This window comes from Aptenodytes patagonicus, chromosome Z (assembly GCF_965638725.1).
Source record: "Aptenodytes patagonicus chromosome Z, bAptPat1.pri.cur, whole genome shotgun sequence".
In the NCBI taxonomy this organism is placed as follows: Eukaryota; Metazoa; Chordata; class Aves; order Sphenisciformes; family Spheniscidae; genus Aptenodytes; species Aptenodytes patagonicus.
In genome coordinates, this window is record NC_134982.1 from 23,504,270 (window position 1) to 23,518,391 (window position 14,122).

General features: G+C 34.8%; 1 protein-coding gene across 5 annotated transcripts in view; it reads left to right on the plus strand.

Annotated features, from left to right (window-relative positions):
* The window catches only part of IPO11 (importin 11), a 108,998-nt gene that overhangs the window by 29,838 nt on the left and 65,038 nt on the right, over window positions 1-14,122 (plus strand). For all 5 annotated transcript variants that reach the window (XM_076362242.1, XM_076362246.1, XM_076362245.1 and 2 more), the window contains 10 exons: window positions 2,666-2,798; window positions 4,352-4,410; window positions 5,290-5,338; window positions 7,063-7,133; window positions 8,538-8,730; window positions 10,206-10,358; window positions 10,621-10,664; window positions 11,589-11,679; window positions 13,150-13,197; window positions 13,855-13,960. In XM_076362242.1, the coding sequence (XP_076218357.1) occupies window positions 2,666-2,798; window positions 4,352-4,410; window positions 5,290-5,338; window positions 7,063-7,133; window positions 8,538-8,730; window positions 10,206-10,358; window positions 10,621-10,664; window positions 11,589-11,679; window positions 13,150-13,197; window positions 13,855-13,960 (947 nt within the window). The remainder of the gene's footprint in view (window positions 1-2,665; window positions 2,799-4,351; window positions 4,411-5,289; window positions 5,339-7,062; window positions 7,134-8,537; window positions 8,731-10,205; window positions 10,359-10,620; window positions 10,665-11,588; window positions 11,680-13,149; window positions 13,198-13,854; window positions 13,961-14,122) is intronic.

Consider the following 14,122-nt stretch of genomic DNA (forward strand, 5'->3'; position numbering starts at 1 on the left):
GGTTCACATTTAAGGATTCCTTTTTTTTTTTTAATAACAGCAAAATTGGACAACCTTGAAGTCTGTTTCTGCTGTCTGCTGTTAAAGGGAATTCACATCTGTTGGGTGGCATGTGACTTCTCTTGGACAGTCAGAAAACCTTTCTCGTGGAATGAAGCCATTTGAAGCTAAATGTTCTAAAAGCTTAAGTAACAGATTGCAAATTTTCTTGATACTTTCAGATAAGTAGTTACAGTTTCAACAATTTTTTTTTTGTACAGCTTTGGAAACACTGATAAATTTTTCATGTAATGTGGTACTTGAAGGTTACAAGGTCATGCTTACTGATAAGGCATCCCTTATTGAACTCTGTTACCTGAGGTTTAAAAAGAAAAATGTTAGATGATGTACAGATTGTGATACACTAACTTGTAAATGCAGCTTATTTATAACTTCATCTTTCCAGTGAATAGTACAGTTATGATTATAACTACATTAGCGATCTTCAAGGTAGAATTGTCTGCTTTAATACAAATAGAAAAATGTAATATCTGGTTATATACCATTGGTTGATACGCTTATAAACATCTATTTTCTTTTGAGCCTATTTTTCTGGACTTAGTTTATTAAATGATGATGGTGGCTCTTTGAAGTAAAACCAGTGAGTTTTATTTTTCTATCTAATAAAAATGTACTACTACTTTTAGGAAGAAATTGATTGTATGTGTTAAAACCTGTAGTATTTGGAATTTTTTTTTTAATAATAGCACGTAGCAATATAGCACATATTGGAGAAGTGATATAATGAATTTACTACAAATCAGCAAAAATATCGATTACAGTTTTTTTCCCCTAATTCATTTGACAGTAAGCTTTCGAGTCTTCCTGTTGCTTCTTGACCCTGGTTTTGAAAGAATGCAGTTATGTTTTTACAGTTTACCTGAAAAACGTTTTGTGTTTTTTTTTTCCTGAAACTGTGAAGTTCTACACAACTTCTATCTTAAACTAGAAGCGCTGTTTTTTACAGTCCTGCCGTAAAGTACAAGAAAGTTTTCGGTACCTTCTCTGCTACTGGATAGACACCATTCAGTTTGGTCTCTCTGTTGAACTTCAGTGAGGGTTTTTATGATTGTTCTATTTTCTTTGCTGCTTTGGAGATTGCTGAATCTTTGAAATATGGTCATAAATAGGAAACTTGAATAGGAATCTTGATGATCATTGGCAGCCTATGAAATCCAACACTGAACAGGTCTGCCATCTTTGCTTTTACTGTTACTATTCATCATGAACAGTTTTTCTTTATGAAGATATTTCATATTTATCCTTTAGCTTGGGTATCTTTTTACCATCATCAGCATGCTTTGCCTGTTTTACTGACTAGAGGAATTTAAGGCAGCCTAGCCCCATGACTAGGTCTTTAGGTCCTGCAGTAATACGAATTATAATTGCTAGTTGAATGAGTTCAGATGTAAAAATGTGGTGGGTCCTCCTAATGGATACTGTTTGTATTTGTCGTTCTGCCCCCCCCAGTTTTTAATAAAGCAATTATTGCTTTAATTTTTTTTAGTACTAAGGTACACTGTTCGCGTGACAAACAAATAAGTTTATCCAGAGTATATTCTACTATTAGGACTATTATTGCTGCTTTGAATTGTTGGGTTTTTTTGTTTGTTTTTTTACCTGAGTTGTTACTGCTTACTATTATGGTTAGTATTAGTGTATTCTATTTAAAAGAGCCACCCCCTCCAATACCCAAAGTCAACACCCAAAACATGAGTAGGTTGAAACTATTGGTAATTATTCAGTGATGTGTTTTTGCAACTGCACGAACACATAATTGAATAATTATCAAGAGCTTCTACTGTCCCACCTTTGTTCAGTCAAAGGAACGAAATAAACAGGTCATATGTGCTTTTGATTCCTTTGATGTAATGTGTAGCAGACTAAGTGCAGTTTCTTCATTAACTGTGATGCTGCCAAGTGCTACCATAACTGAATGAGAAATTCTTTATCTTCTGTTTATACCTCAGATATCTTTATCAGGTAAGCACTGTTTGGAAACCGTAATGTGAATTAAGTTTGAGATCTGTTCAGTGCTAGGTGATTAGAAACTATTTGTCATTCTGTATTTTGAATAATTTGAGGCAAAAAGTCAGTGTTTGCAGCTATCAACAAAATAAAGTTAGTTTCAGTGTAGGCATTGTTCAATACTATTTTTATTAGAGAGAGGCATGCAAATGCTAACTGTGTCTCATAGTAAGCTGATTCAGATATTAACAATGCAGTATGACAAACAGTTTAAGTCTTGGGGGAGAGGAGGCAATGAGGAGAGCTGATAGTTTTTTGAAGCCTCATACCGTATTATAGACCTGTGGCTGTATTTAATGAAAATCAGGTAAGAAAAGATGCCTAAATAGTTATCTTTAAAGTGATAGTCATAGACCAAGCAGTCAGGGAAACAGGTGAGTCTATCATAACATCTTCAAATTAAGACAAGATATTTCTCTGGAAAACATCTTTGGATCAGTACAACAAAGAAGTGAGTGAAACACCGTGGCCCATATTATACAAGAAGATGGATTAAATAATTTAACAGTCTAAACTGGCCTTTAAAATTTAGGAATTCATTATGCTATAGCCAAATTCAGGAAGTCAAATACATTGTTGGTCTTTCTTCCTTTTGCAGCTTGCATCAGGTATTTATAGCTTTGCGTGTTCCTTGTGGAATCATCATACTGATACGTTCCTACAGCAAGTTTGTACAGGGGATGAAGCTGCAGCCACAAATTCACTAGAAAGAACCTTGTTGTCATTGAAAGGTAATAATGTAGAATGATATTAAATATAAGGAATCAACTACGTTTCTTCACACTGAACAAGTAAGACTTCTTTGGTAAAGAGTTTAGCATTCTCTAACAAAGCCATGCCCATTGGGAAAACCAGTAATCTTGGTTTATTTTACCTGTGCCTTTAGCAAGGCAGAAGGAGGATTGTTCACACGGAAGGGGGAGAAGGTACTCCTGTTTCTCAGTATGTACCGTTCTGATATGCATGTTGTAAGAAGTCAAAGTCTAGGAGGTGGGAAAGTGGGGGGCATAACAGGATGCTTTATGTGTGTTGTAATTTAGGCTTGCGTCTGTCTATCTTTAGGCAGTTAACTGAGGAAGCTGAGCTATGAATTTTTTTGCATTAAGTTCACCTTGTGTTCAGTGATGAGGTAGCCTTAGCAGTCAGTTTAGATTTTAGGTTGATGCTCAAGTAGTTTTCAATGGGATGAATACATATCCTTACTGTACTTTGCTGCTTTGAAGAATTGAGATATTTGTGTGCGGTTGTCGTGGTTTAACCTCAGCCGGCAACTAAGCACCACGCAGCCGCTCGCTCACTCCCCCCCGGTGGGATGGGGGAGAGAATCGGAAGGGTAAAAGTGAGAAAACTCATGGGTTGAGATAAAGGCAGTTTAATAGGTAAAGCAAAAGCCACACACGCAAGCAAAGCAAAACAAGGAATTCATTCCCTACTTCCCATCGGCAGGCAGGTGTTCAGCCATCTCCAGGAAAGCAGGGCTCCATCACGCGTAACGGTTACTTGGGAAGACAAACGCCATCACTCCAAACGTCCCCCCCTTCCTCCTTCTTCCCCCAGCTTTATATACTGAGCATGATGTCACATGGTATGGAATATCCCTTTGGCCAGTTTGGGTCAGCTGTCCTGGCTGTGCCCCCTCCCAGCTTCTTGTGCACCTCCAGCCTTCTCAGTCAGTAGAGCATGGGAAACTGAAAAGTCCTTGACTAGTGTAAGCACTACCTAGCAACAACTAAAACATCGGTGTGTTATCAACATTGTTCTCACCCTAAATCCAAAACACAGCACTGTACCAGCTACTAGGAAGGAAATTAACTCTATCCCTGCCGAAACCAGGACAGCGGTGCTTGCAATGTAGATGATACCAGTCTTGAATTGTTTCAGAAGGTGCAGCATGCGGCTTCTCTGGGTTACCGGCAGTGATAAACCTGAGAAAATTCATAAGATGGGTTATGGGCCCTAGTTGACTGTACTTAGCTCTTTTCCTGCTGCAGAACCTTTCAGAGGTGGAATACTTACAGCTTTTGCAGAATTCTTCTTGATTCAGTAATTCTTGGAGTTCTCTTCATTATTTTTACACATAATGTACTGAATTTTGAAGTAATTTCAACAAGATTAGATTCATGTTAGGTATGGTTAAGGCATCCAAAGGCCCAAAATTAAATGTATTTTTTAATATGGAGAATTGGAAGAAAGGCACAGCAACTGTAATTGTAATCCTGTTCTGAAATCTGTTGGAACAAGGGCTGAGAAATACCTACACAAGTAACTTTTTTTTTTTCCCTAGTGCTTCGTAAACTGACAGTCCATGGGTTTGTAGAACCTCACTGGAGTGTAGAGGTGATGGTAAGTGACATATATCTGTTTCTAGTTCTAGATCAGAAAACTCTTGTGATGATTTCAGTTGTTGTTAGAGCTGTGTTTAAAAATCGTTGAAAGGCACGCATTTGTATTATGTAATGGAAGATTAAGCAACATGCTCTAAGTTGTCCTCTCATCAGTTAAGAGCTGTCAGATCCTAGATAGGTCCTAAACACTGTGACACCAATGGCATGAAGTTTTAAAAAAAGAAAAGGTACCCCTTCCAATTTACATGTCACATGATAGTGACACCCCTGTTGCCTACTGGAAGATGTCTTATATATACTCTCCCACTTCATTTGAAGAGGATGTTTTCGTTTAATGATGAATGTAATGGCATATTTGTTCTACCAAATTCTATTGATAGAATTTGTCTGATTGAGATGAAAGCCTGTGGTATGCAGTCCGTCTGGGGCGGGGGGTGGGGCGGGGAGGGGAGAAAGAAGAAAGAAACCCAGGCATCTCCCTTAACCCCAAGCACTGCCTGCTTTGCTGGAGGAATTGGTTACCTACGACTGGCATCCTAAACTAGGAAGTTGAGAACAAGAAAGAACTGCATAAGCAGATTGTAAAGCATATGTCTATATTTACCTATACCACCTTCTACTAGAGACGCTATGCTGTTTGGGTGGTACTAATAAGGTTGGTTTGGATCATCTATGCAGTCTGCTAGCTGGCTAATTATTTGTTTCATGAGGAAATTGCTTGTCCAAGATAATAAAATAGTTCAGTTAAAAGTGATAAGGTAATGTCTGAGCTAGTAACACATCTGAACTGACTTCAGTTTGACTCAACTTTCTTTTCATAATACAGTGCAAGATAAGCTTCACCTTTAAAAAACACATACACTTTTGTGGTTTTCAGGGTTTTCTACATGCAGTGTTTGAACGGCTAAAACAGTTTCTGGAGTGTAGTAAGTATCTGAATATTTTTCCTTGTATTGGTTGTTAAATATTAGAAGCTGGATGAAAACATCATACAGTTTAGTGTGTCATCATTAATCATTTAGATACAAGGTATTTTTTATAAGTGCAAAGCTATTACTTTAAATGCTGCTGAAACTTCAAAAGACTTCAGTGAAAATGTCCTTTTATATCAACAGACTAAAATCCTACCAAAATTATACTTGGTATGATAATGCCAATTTAAAAAAAAATCTTAAGCCATGGTTTGACAAAGTATCCATATTAAAATATGTAGATGCTACTAAAACCCAGATCATCTTGAGTTTTCTTCTTTGGGAGGGTTTTATGTTTTTCTTTGTTCTGGAGTTTGCAATGTATTTTGGTAAGTGTCAAATGGGAAATAGAGACCATGTTCAGCTATACATATTTTATAACTGGAAGTGTAGTAGTCTGAGGCAGGCAACCACAGGTTAACACAGTCAACAGAAATATAAGCATAATTGGTAGGTGTTAGTGCTTTTGCAGGGAAGTTACTTGAAGCAAGCAAAAAGGAGATGTTCGGCAGTGTTGCATCTGAACTCACTGCTCTTTCTTGCTTGTACACTTGTAGTAGACCTGGTCCAAGCCATTTGTTCATTTGAAGCCTGTCAGGCCATTCTTTTAGGATTCAACAACACTTTTTCTGAGAATAGATGTCTAAACTGAGTAGAAAGAATTTTTTTCTTTTTTTTAAATATATAAATGAGGGTACTTGGGCTCAGGAGCCTGTACTTAGGTGAGAGGGGCTGATCTGGGCTCTGAGCCTCGTTTCTAGAAAAGATGGAAACTGCCACTGTGTTCAATGCCAAAATAAAATACCTTCTTTGCTCTTTTAAAATGCAGGCTGCTTTGCATGCAGCTGTTTGCCCCTTCTACTATACTATAGCCATGCTCTTTCTGGCCCTTCTTTCATTTTTTGCAAGATAGTTGCCTAGCTTTAATAGACTGAATTGAAGGCCATCCCATCCTGAAGCTTGGTGGTTATCGTAGTCCCCTAGAACATGTGGACTGTGGGGTTTGAATGTCCTAAGATAAGAACTGAGTGGAAACTTCCCATTTCCACTTTTCTAATCAATAAATTGTTTTGCAAAAGCAGGCACGGCTACCTTACAAGATCAGTGTTTACATTTATTATATCGTGGTTTTTGCCTGTATGCCTTCATTATTTTTTTTCTGGTTTTCTCTTTTTTTATGAAAGCTTTACCTATTTTTTGTAAATTCAGAATGTTTTCCAGTGTCCATAATCAATTATTTTTTAAGGTGGAGTTTCTAGAAAAGCACATAGAATTATGTAGTAAGGCTATACCATAATTTTAATAAAAGGACATTTTCATCTTTTCAATGCTTTTTTACTTCTTGTCTATGCTAGCATTTGTTTGCATTATTTTAACTGTCTTTTATTATTGACTTGTCTGTAATGATGTCCCCAATTGTTTTATTCTGATCAGTTACAGTGAATTTCACTGCAGCTGAGAGAAATGGTTAAAGACTCTTTTTTTTTTTTTCCCCAGTACTCATTACCTTGAATTTGACTTTGAATTTATTCTGCCATAGAACTTTTTTCTGGCTGCCATAATCCCTGAACTACAGATAGAACAAGTTGCTCTCCAGTGTTAATTTTTTAAAACTTAGCTATTCAGAAGGAAAAGGAAAGTCTGAAAAAATTACAGTTATTAAATATCTGATTTACCAGGTAGAAGTATAAGAGCAGAAAACGTATGCAGAGATCGTCTAGAAAAGACTATAATTCTGTTCACTAAAGTGGTAAGTAAATTCTCCATTCATTTACTGAATAGTTTACCGTTCTGGAGGAGCAGTCCCCGTTCGGATATGTATGTGCCTTAAAGCCAATAGGTTTCAGATCTTTTAAAGAAATGGGAGGTACTGCAACTTTAAAACTTCTTTGTTATGGAATATGTTTTTGGTTGTGGTTTTTTTTTTAAAGAAAAAAGTGTCTGTTTACTCATGCTGACATAAGTTGCAGGAGTGAAGAAGACATTTCCTTAGCTCAAACAAAAATTTAATGCATTCCATAAGTAAATTATTTAGCTAGCATTTTGCTCAAAAAAATTCTGGAAGTTTTGCTAAAACATTGGTATCAGCATTGATGAATAAAGAAGAGATAAACTTTTCATCCTGTCTTTTGTAAGTAGTTAGAATGCTATTTCTAAGGCCCTGTTAGTTCTATTGAATAACTAGCCACTTTTAGTTTATTGAAAGAAAATTAACAAAAAACTCTTACCCTCTGTGACTTTTGTGTTACATAATACACTTGGAGTTGTCAGCTAATTCTGTGCAACCATTAATTGCATATATTATCGGAAGGTAATTTTAGCATTGTCATTTGCTCTGTTTTTAAAAGATATAAAACCTGCAGAATTCTCATTGTTTTCAGATTCTATTTTGGGGCCATGTATCTTATTTAAATATTCAGCCTAATTATCAGAAGTGGGAGGCACCTGTTGGCTTCACCAAAATTTAACTGAAGGTGCTCTGAGCCAACATTTTTAGTCTTTATCATAGTACTTCCTACTTTGAGCTACCAAGCAAAGTATGTGAGGCATGTGCATCTTTCTTCATAGACCTGAAGAGAAAATCCACTTTATTAATAGATAATCTACCACCTGTAGAAATTCAAATGCAAGAATATAGGCTTAGGCATTTTTGCAGTAGTAGAGGATATTAAAGGAATTGACCAGTGCATTCTAGACCACTAGTTGGAAAAGCTAAGCTGAAGAAGCAAGTGCTTGTACTGCAGTGGAGGGGGAGAAAAAAGAATAAAAAGTTATTTTCCTCATGCCTCTTTTACTAACAGTAATTTTAATAGGGGTGAATTATCTGATAAATGTTCAGGGTTTTAAGTGTGGCTGATATGTTTTATATACTGTGTTGTTACCAAGCTGGTCTAGTTAAAAATGGGTAGTGTTCCTTAAACTGAAAAAAAGGTAATTTTGAACATGAATCAAGAATTTCAGGGCAAAATAATGCTTCATTAACCATTGATACTGATCTCTTCCTAATTTCCTGTCTGTGTTCAGTTTTATTTTCTATAATTTTATATAAATTGGCACTTGCTTTTGATAACTAGTTTATGAAAGCATTTAATAAAAGACTTGCACAAAAAGTCATTTGATTTCTTTCTTGCTCTTCTACTTCCTTAATTTTTAGCTTTTGGACTTCCTGGATCAACATCCTTTTTCATTCACCCCTTTGATTCAGAGATCATTGGAGTTTGCTGTGAGCTATGTTTTCACAGAGGCTGGTGAAGGAATTGTATTTGAGCGGTTTATTGTACAGTGCATGAATCTCATTAAGATGATTGTAAAAAATTATGCTTACAAGCCATCCAAAAATATTGAAGGTACTGCTGCTATTTACTAAAAACATTTTTTTTTATATCTTGAGAAACCTTTTGCTAGTTGTTCCGAAAAGTAAAACGCCTTTAAGACATTCTTTTGAAGCACTTAATGTTTTAATAGTTAGTATTGTATGCTTCTGGCTCTATATTGATAATTTGTATATTGATGGTTAAAGTATTAATATATAGAGACATTGACTCACTAAAGCAGTTTTAAATACACAAGGAGCATGAATATCTTTTCTTTGTTGATTGTTTTCGTTTTCATTGAACTAATTTTCAGAAGTATTGAGGTATGGAATTTGGTTTATTTTCATCAAATGGTTTGATGCATCTTTCCCTTGAGAAATGTTTGGATAAAATGGAGTATTTGCTGTAATTAACTAACACCAGTACTCTGAAATACAGAAACACAGTGAATTTGACATGCAGTTGAATATAAAGCAGTTTATATGTTCTGCTTTGTAGGACTGTTTCATTCTGAATCTTCATACACTGCTGTATGTAAGGATAATGAAAAATAGAACTGAATGATATTTAAAAAAACCCCCAAAACCTTCCACATTAGTTTGACATTTGGCAATGACTAGATAACAATTAGCTTTCTCTTTCTAAATTTGGAAAAAAAAAAGTTTCATGAACGTACTGGTATGTGTCACATTACACAAACCCAGCATTTAAAATTCTTCAGAATATTGATGTTTTTCAGTGTTATTCCATAATTTTACATTAAATACATTAAAAAGTCCTAAATCCACTGATTATTAACAGAAACTTCTTCTTGCAAAAGTTCATAGTTGTGTTTGAGTTTTTGAAATAGAAATGTGGTCACTTGAGACAAGAAGAATATAACACATTCTGATAAAAGCTATAGCACTTGACTTTTTGAGAACTGGGTGATTAAAAAAAAAAATTATTTTTCTTAATTTCTGACTGACATAATTTCTGACTGACATATAGTGTTTGTATTGGTTGTATAGCATACAGATTTTGGTTTTATCTCTGCTTTCTTTGACGAATGTTAACTCCTAAAAAACCCAAGTTATTTTTAAGATTGTATTTGGATAAACTTTGAGTAGGTATAAATGAAACTTTCTTTGAGTTCTGTCTGTTTTTTAATTCAGTAGTGCTAAATAAAAAAAGTAAATACCAAAAGCAGCAGGTAAACAGTTTTTCTTTTCATCTACATAGTAGCTGAAAAGCATTATAAATACTTTGTGAAGCCCTAACGACCCTTCAGTCTAATTGTGCTGTTAGAGAGCTCTCTTAAAAGTAAATGAATTTGGGAGTTTAACTTGCTTTAAAAAAGTACCACCTGAAAGTCTGTTATGAAATTCTGCCATGAAAAATGTATTTTTTCTTTTTTTTTCTCTGAGGATAAGAATTTCTTATCTATTGATTTCTTTCTAATTTTACTAGACTACTGTTTGATCATTAAGCCACTTAATTGTAATTTGTAATTCTCTGTTTTATTTCAGATAGCAGTCCTGAAACTCTTGAAGCGCATAAGATAAAGACAGCATTTTTCACATATCCAACACTAATGGAAATATGTAGGAGATTAGTCACTCACTATTTCCTGCTGACAAAGGAAGAATTAATAATGTGGGAAGAGGACCCAGAAGGCTTCAGTAAGAAACATGTTATATAGTTGGTGGCAGTTTATTTCGATATTGGTATAAGAGTTTCATATCCACATTGCCTCTACAAATTGCTTGCTGCAATATTGGCTGTTTTATTTTCTGCAGTCTTGTTAGATGGACAAATACTCCCTCTAGAGATTGTTTTCATAACAAGAGATTTCCAGTAGTCTGATATTCACATATCTAATACTAAACTTTATTCGAACCGTAGTTGAAATAATATTTTTTCTTTTTCTTTGGGAAATAATAGCTGTAGAAGAGACAGGAGGAGATTCTTGGAAGTACAGTCTAAGAGTAAGTGTTTCAATTTGAAAGAAAACCATTCAACGTTTCTGGATGCATTTCTTGATAGTCCTGTAACCAAGAGAAATGATATTTGGTAGAAAGATAAGCTCGTGCTTTTCAAAGAAATCTTGCGTTAAAGAAATTTCATTAGTATTAGTATAAATTAACTTTGTTCATTTATCAGTGTTCAAACATGCTGCAATATACTGGAAACTATGCACTTCGTATTCTAGGAGGGAGGGAAAAGGAGTTTGTTTCAGCCATTTGTATTGTGTAGTATCTGGTGGTGGTTAAACCCAGTAGAAGCTGTCTCTTCTTTAAACTGGTAACTGATAGTATCACTTATGGCTTTGTTAGGAGACATGATAAATGAAGAAAGTTTCAGGTGTGTATCTATATTAGCATTTTAGTTCAGAACAAGAGTATGCTGTTGTAGTGAACATCCCAGTTATCACTGGGATGATATCACTGGGATGATATCCACTGCTGTGGATTGCTTTGCAGAGAGATCTCAAAGTTTATTTGCTGGGTTACTTTCATTTTAAAACTAAAAAACCCAACCCTGTGCATCTAGTGTGTTCCAAGTGAAAATGGGTATTCAGTCCAGATGACTCAACTAGAGCTAATCCAAAAAGAAACCATGACATACCTACAGCGTGGTCACTGTCTCCTCAACAGCAGCTGTTTCACTCCACAGATCCGTTGTTCTACTACAGAACTGTCTGATATGGATACAGCCATCAAAACCTTGCTGGAGTTAAGCATACTGTGTAGTAGGAAGAGCGGTATTTCATGTAATACTAATTTTGCTATAGTATATTGCATTTTAAATGACTTGGTGAGAGATATTCAGAACTTAAAAATTTTAGCATAAAATGTATTTTAATTGCCTTTATTTTGATAGATTCTAAAACAGATCTTTTAATTTTCCAGCCATGCACAGAAGTTCTTTTTATTGATATTTTCCATGAATATAATCAGACTCTTACCCCTGTGCTTTTAGAAATGGTGCACAGTCTACCGGGTAAGTTCTTTAAAAAATAAAGGAATGGTAAAATATAGAATTCTTTACATTAGTTTTTGTCAACTGTTAAACAATTTTACCTTGTGATACCTAATTTTATATAGTGCATTCACTCCATACTTTTGAAAGGACATGTTGATATTTTAAAATTATTTCTAAACCTACCATAAAGAAAATGCAACGTGTATATAGGAAGAGGACATCCTAAGGATTCTTTACTTTTTGTCATAACTATTTTAGATGACTGACAAAGACTGGGGCATTTCTACTTTCATGAGGTTTCGAGCTTTCTTGAGAATGGTCAACAAGCTTAATAAATTCTGTAGGTTGTTTTTTACTGCGAACTTCCTGTTCAAATGTTGCAAGGAATTTTATGGTAATTTGCCATGTCTTTGCAAAAATCCTGGGGAAAAAACCTTTTTAAAAAAAAAGTTCAAGTCATGCTGTCATTTTGGAGAGTCTAGAGGGCTTTCCAAATCTGAAGAATCTGCTTTAAAAATTTAGTGTTTTTCTGTATGAAGACTGAAGTCTTCATAGACTGAGGAATGATTCAAGTTTTCTTCATCCCCAAACTGAGTTTTATAGTGGCCATGAAAGATAATGAGCAGTAGCTGCCACTTTGTTTTCCCTGTCATTTCAGCTTAGGTTGTTTCCCCATGTTGTATCTTACTTGACTTACAGTATTTTATATTTGAACTTACCAGAATGGATCAGTACATTCTATTAAATAGAAATAGATACTCATTTTCTGAGGGTGGTTTCTGACTTCAGAGAATCTCTGCATAAAATACTTTTGTGTACATAAGTTTCAGGATGGTTTGCTGTGCTGTGATACTGGGAATAGTAAAAGGTTCCTTACAACAGGGTTGACAGTTACTTTGTTTTCCAAGAATTATGGAAGTTAATACTTCCATGTTAAAAGGTACACATACACTTTTTTTTTCCTCCTGAAGCCCCTAGTAGCCATTTCTGGATGTTTTCAACTTGAGAGTTACTGTTGAAGTACTAGATGATATTGAAGTACTAGATGATATTAAGACTTCATAAATTCTTAGGATTTTGGAAAATTTTTACTTATACATTGTAAATGCACATGCACACATATGTAAAGTATATAGGAACTAGGTCTAGGACTCTGTTGGAAATACCACGTGGTCGACAGTCTTCAGCAGTTTGCGGGTTTTGAGTCTGTTCATTCAAAATACGTGCTTCTGACTAACTTGCATGTTGTTGTTAAAAATGTTCAGCTCCAAAGAAGTCAGTCAAAAATAGGGTATGAAAGTAGAGATTTGATTTTATTATACTCACTGAAGAAAGTATCACAACTGAAATAACTGAACCTGTGAATAAAACAAAAATAGTGAAGCAGTCTTAATGCACAGCGTACTTATTTAAAGTGTAAAAGTGCAAAGTTGCTTGCGTTCTTTGTTTTAGTTATGCTTTTTTGTTTATTTTGACTTTGTCTTGTAGGATCTACCAACATGGAAGATACCAGTGCTATACTGATTAAAGATGCTGGTAAATTATATTTACTTTACCTTGGAAGTAACAGAGCAGCTTTTCTGTATGTGCTTGACTTCTTAAAAACTATATGAAGAATTTGCAAGATTTTTTTTTAAGACATTTGGAAAGTAGGACCTAAATCCTATTTCTCCTTGCACTTGATGTCAGTCTTCACTTTTCGAAATGCTTATGTAAAAATATGGTGCTTTTTTCAGCTTTTTTGTGAAACAAACCCTTAGACAGTCTCCCTTACTGTCCTGTCCTTTCCTCTCTGCAAATAAATGAGCTACAGTGCTTCCATGGAGATACTCTGTCCATTTTACAAGTAAGGAGATTTTTATGGCAAAAGAAAAGAATTGTCTAAGACTTCTGATGGAACCATTCTTGATGTTAGAATAAGATCTTCATTGTTCTTATGGCTTTTAACTATTTTCAAGAGTCTGAATTTTCTTCTGTAATACTTGTCTTTTACTAAAATTTCCTCCAGAGTTCCCTTTGCCATGGTCTGATAATATCTTTCTTCAGAAAGATACGCTTTAGTTTTGTTTTCCGTATTATGTTCAGGTTATCAAAAATGTTTTTTTTAAACTTAAATTATTATTTATTAAATTATTTAGTAATAAAAATTAAACATTTAAGCAAACAATAAGCATAACTATTGTTTTTCCCCAGTGTATAATGCGGTTGGACTGGCTGCTTATGAACTATTTGATAGTGTGGATTTTGATCAGTGGTTTAAAAATCAACTATTAGCAGAACTACAGGTTTCTCATAACAGGTAAACACCTTGGTTTGTTATGCCTTCATCATTTAAATATGAACTGTTGATACAAATCTGGTAAGATATAATGTCTAATAATTGCAGACTTGAAAAATACTCAATATTTAAACATATCCACTAAATGAGCAGAGGTGTGAAATACATATAAATAACTGATAC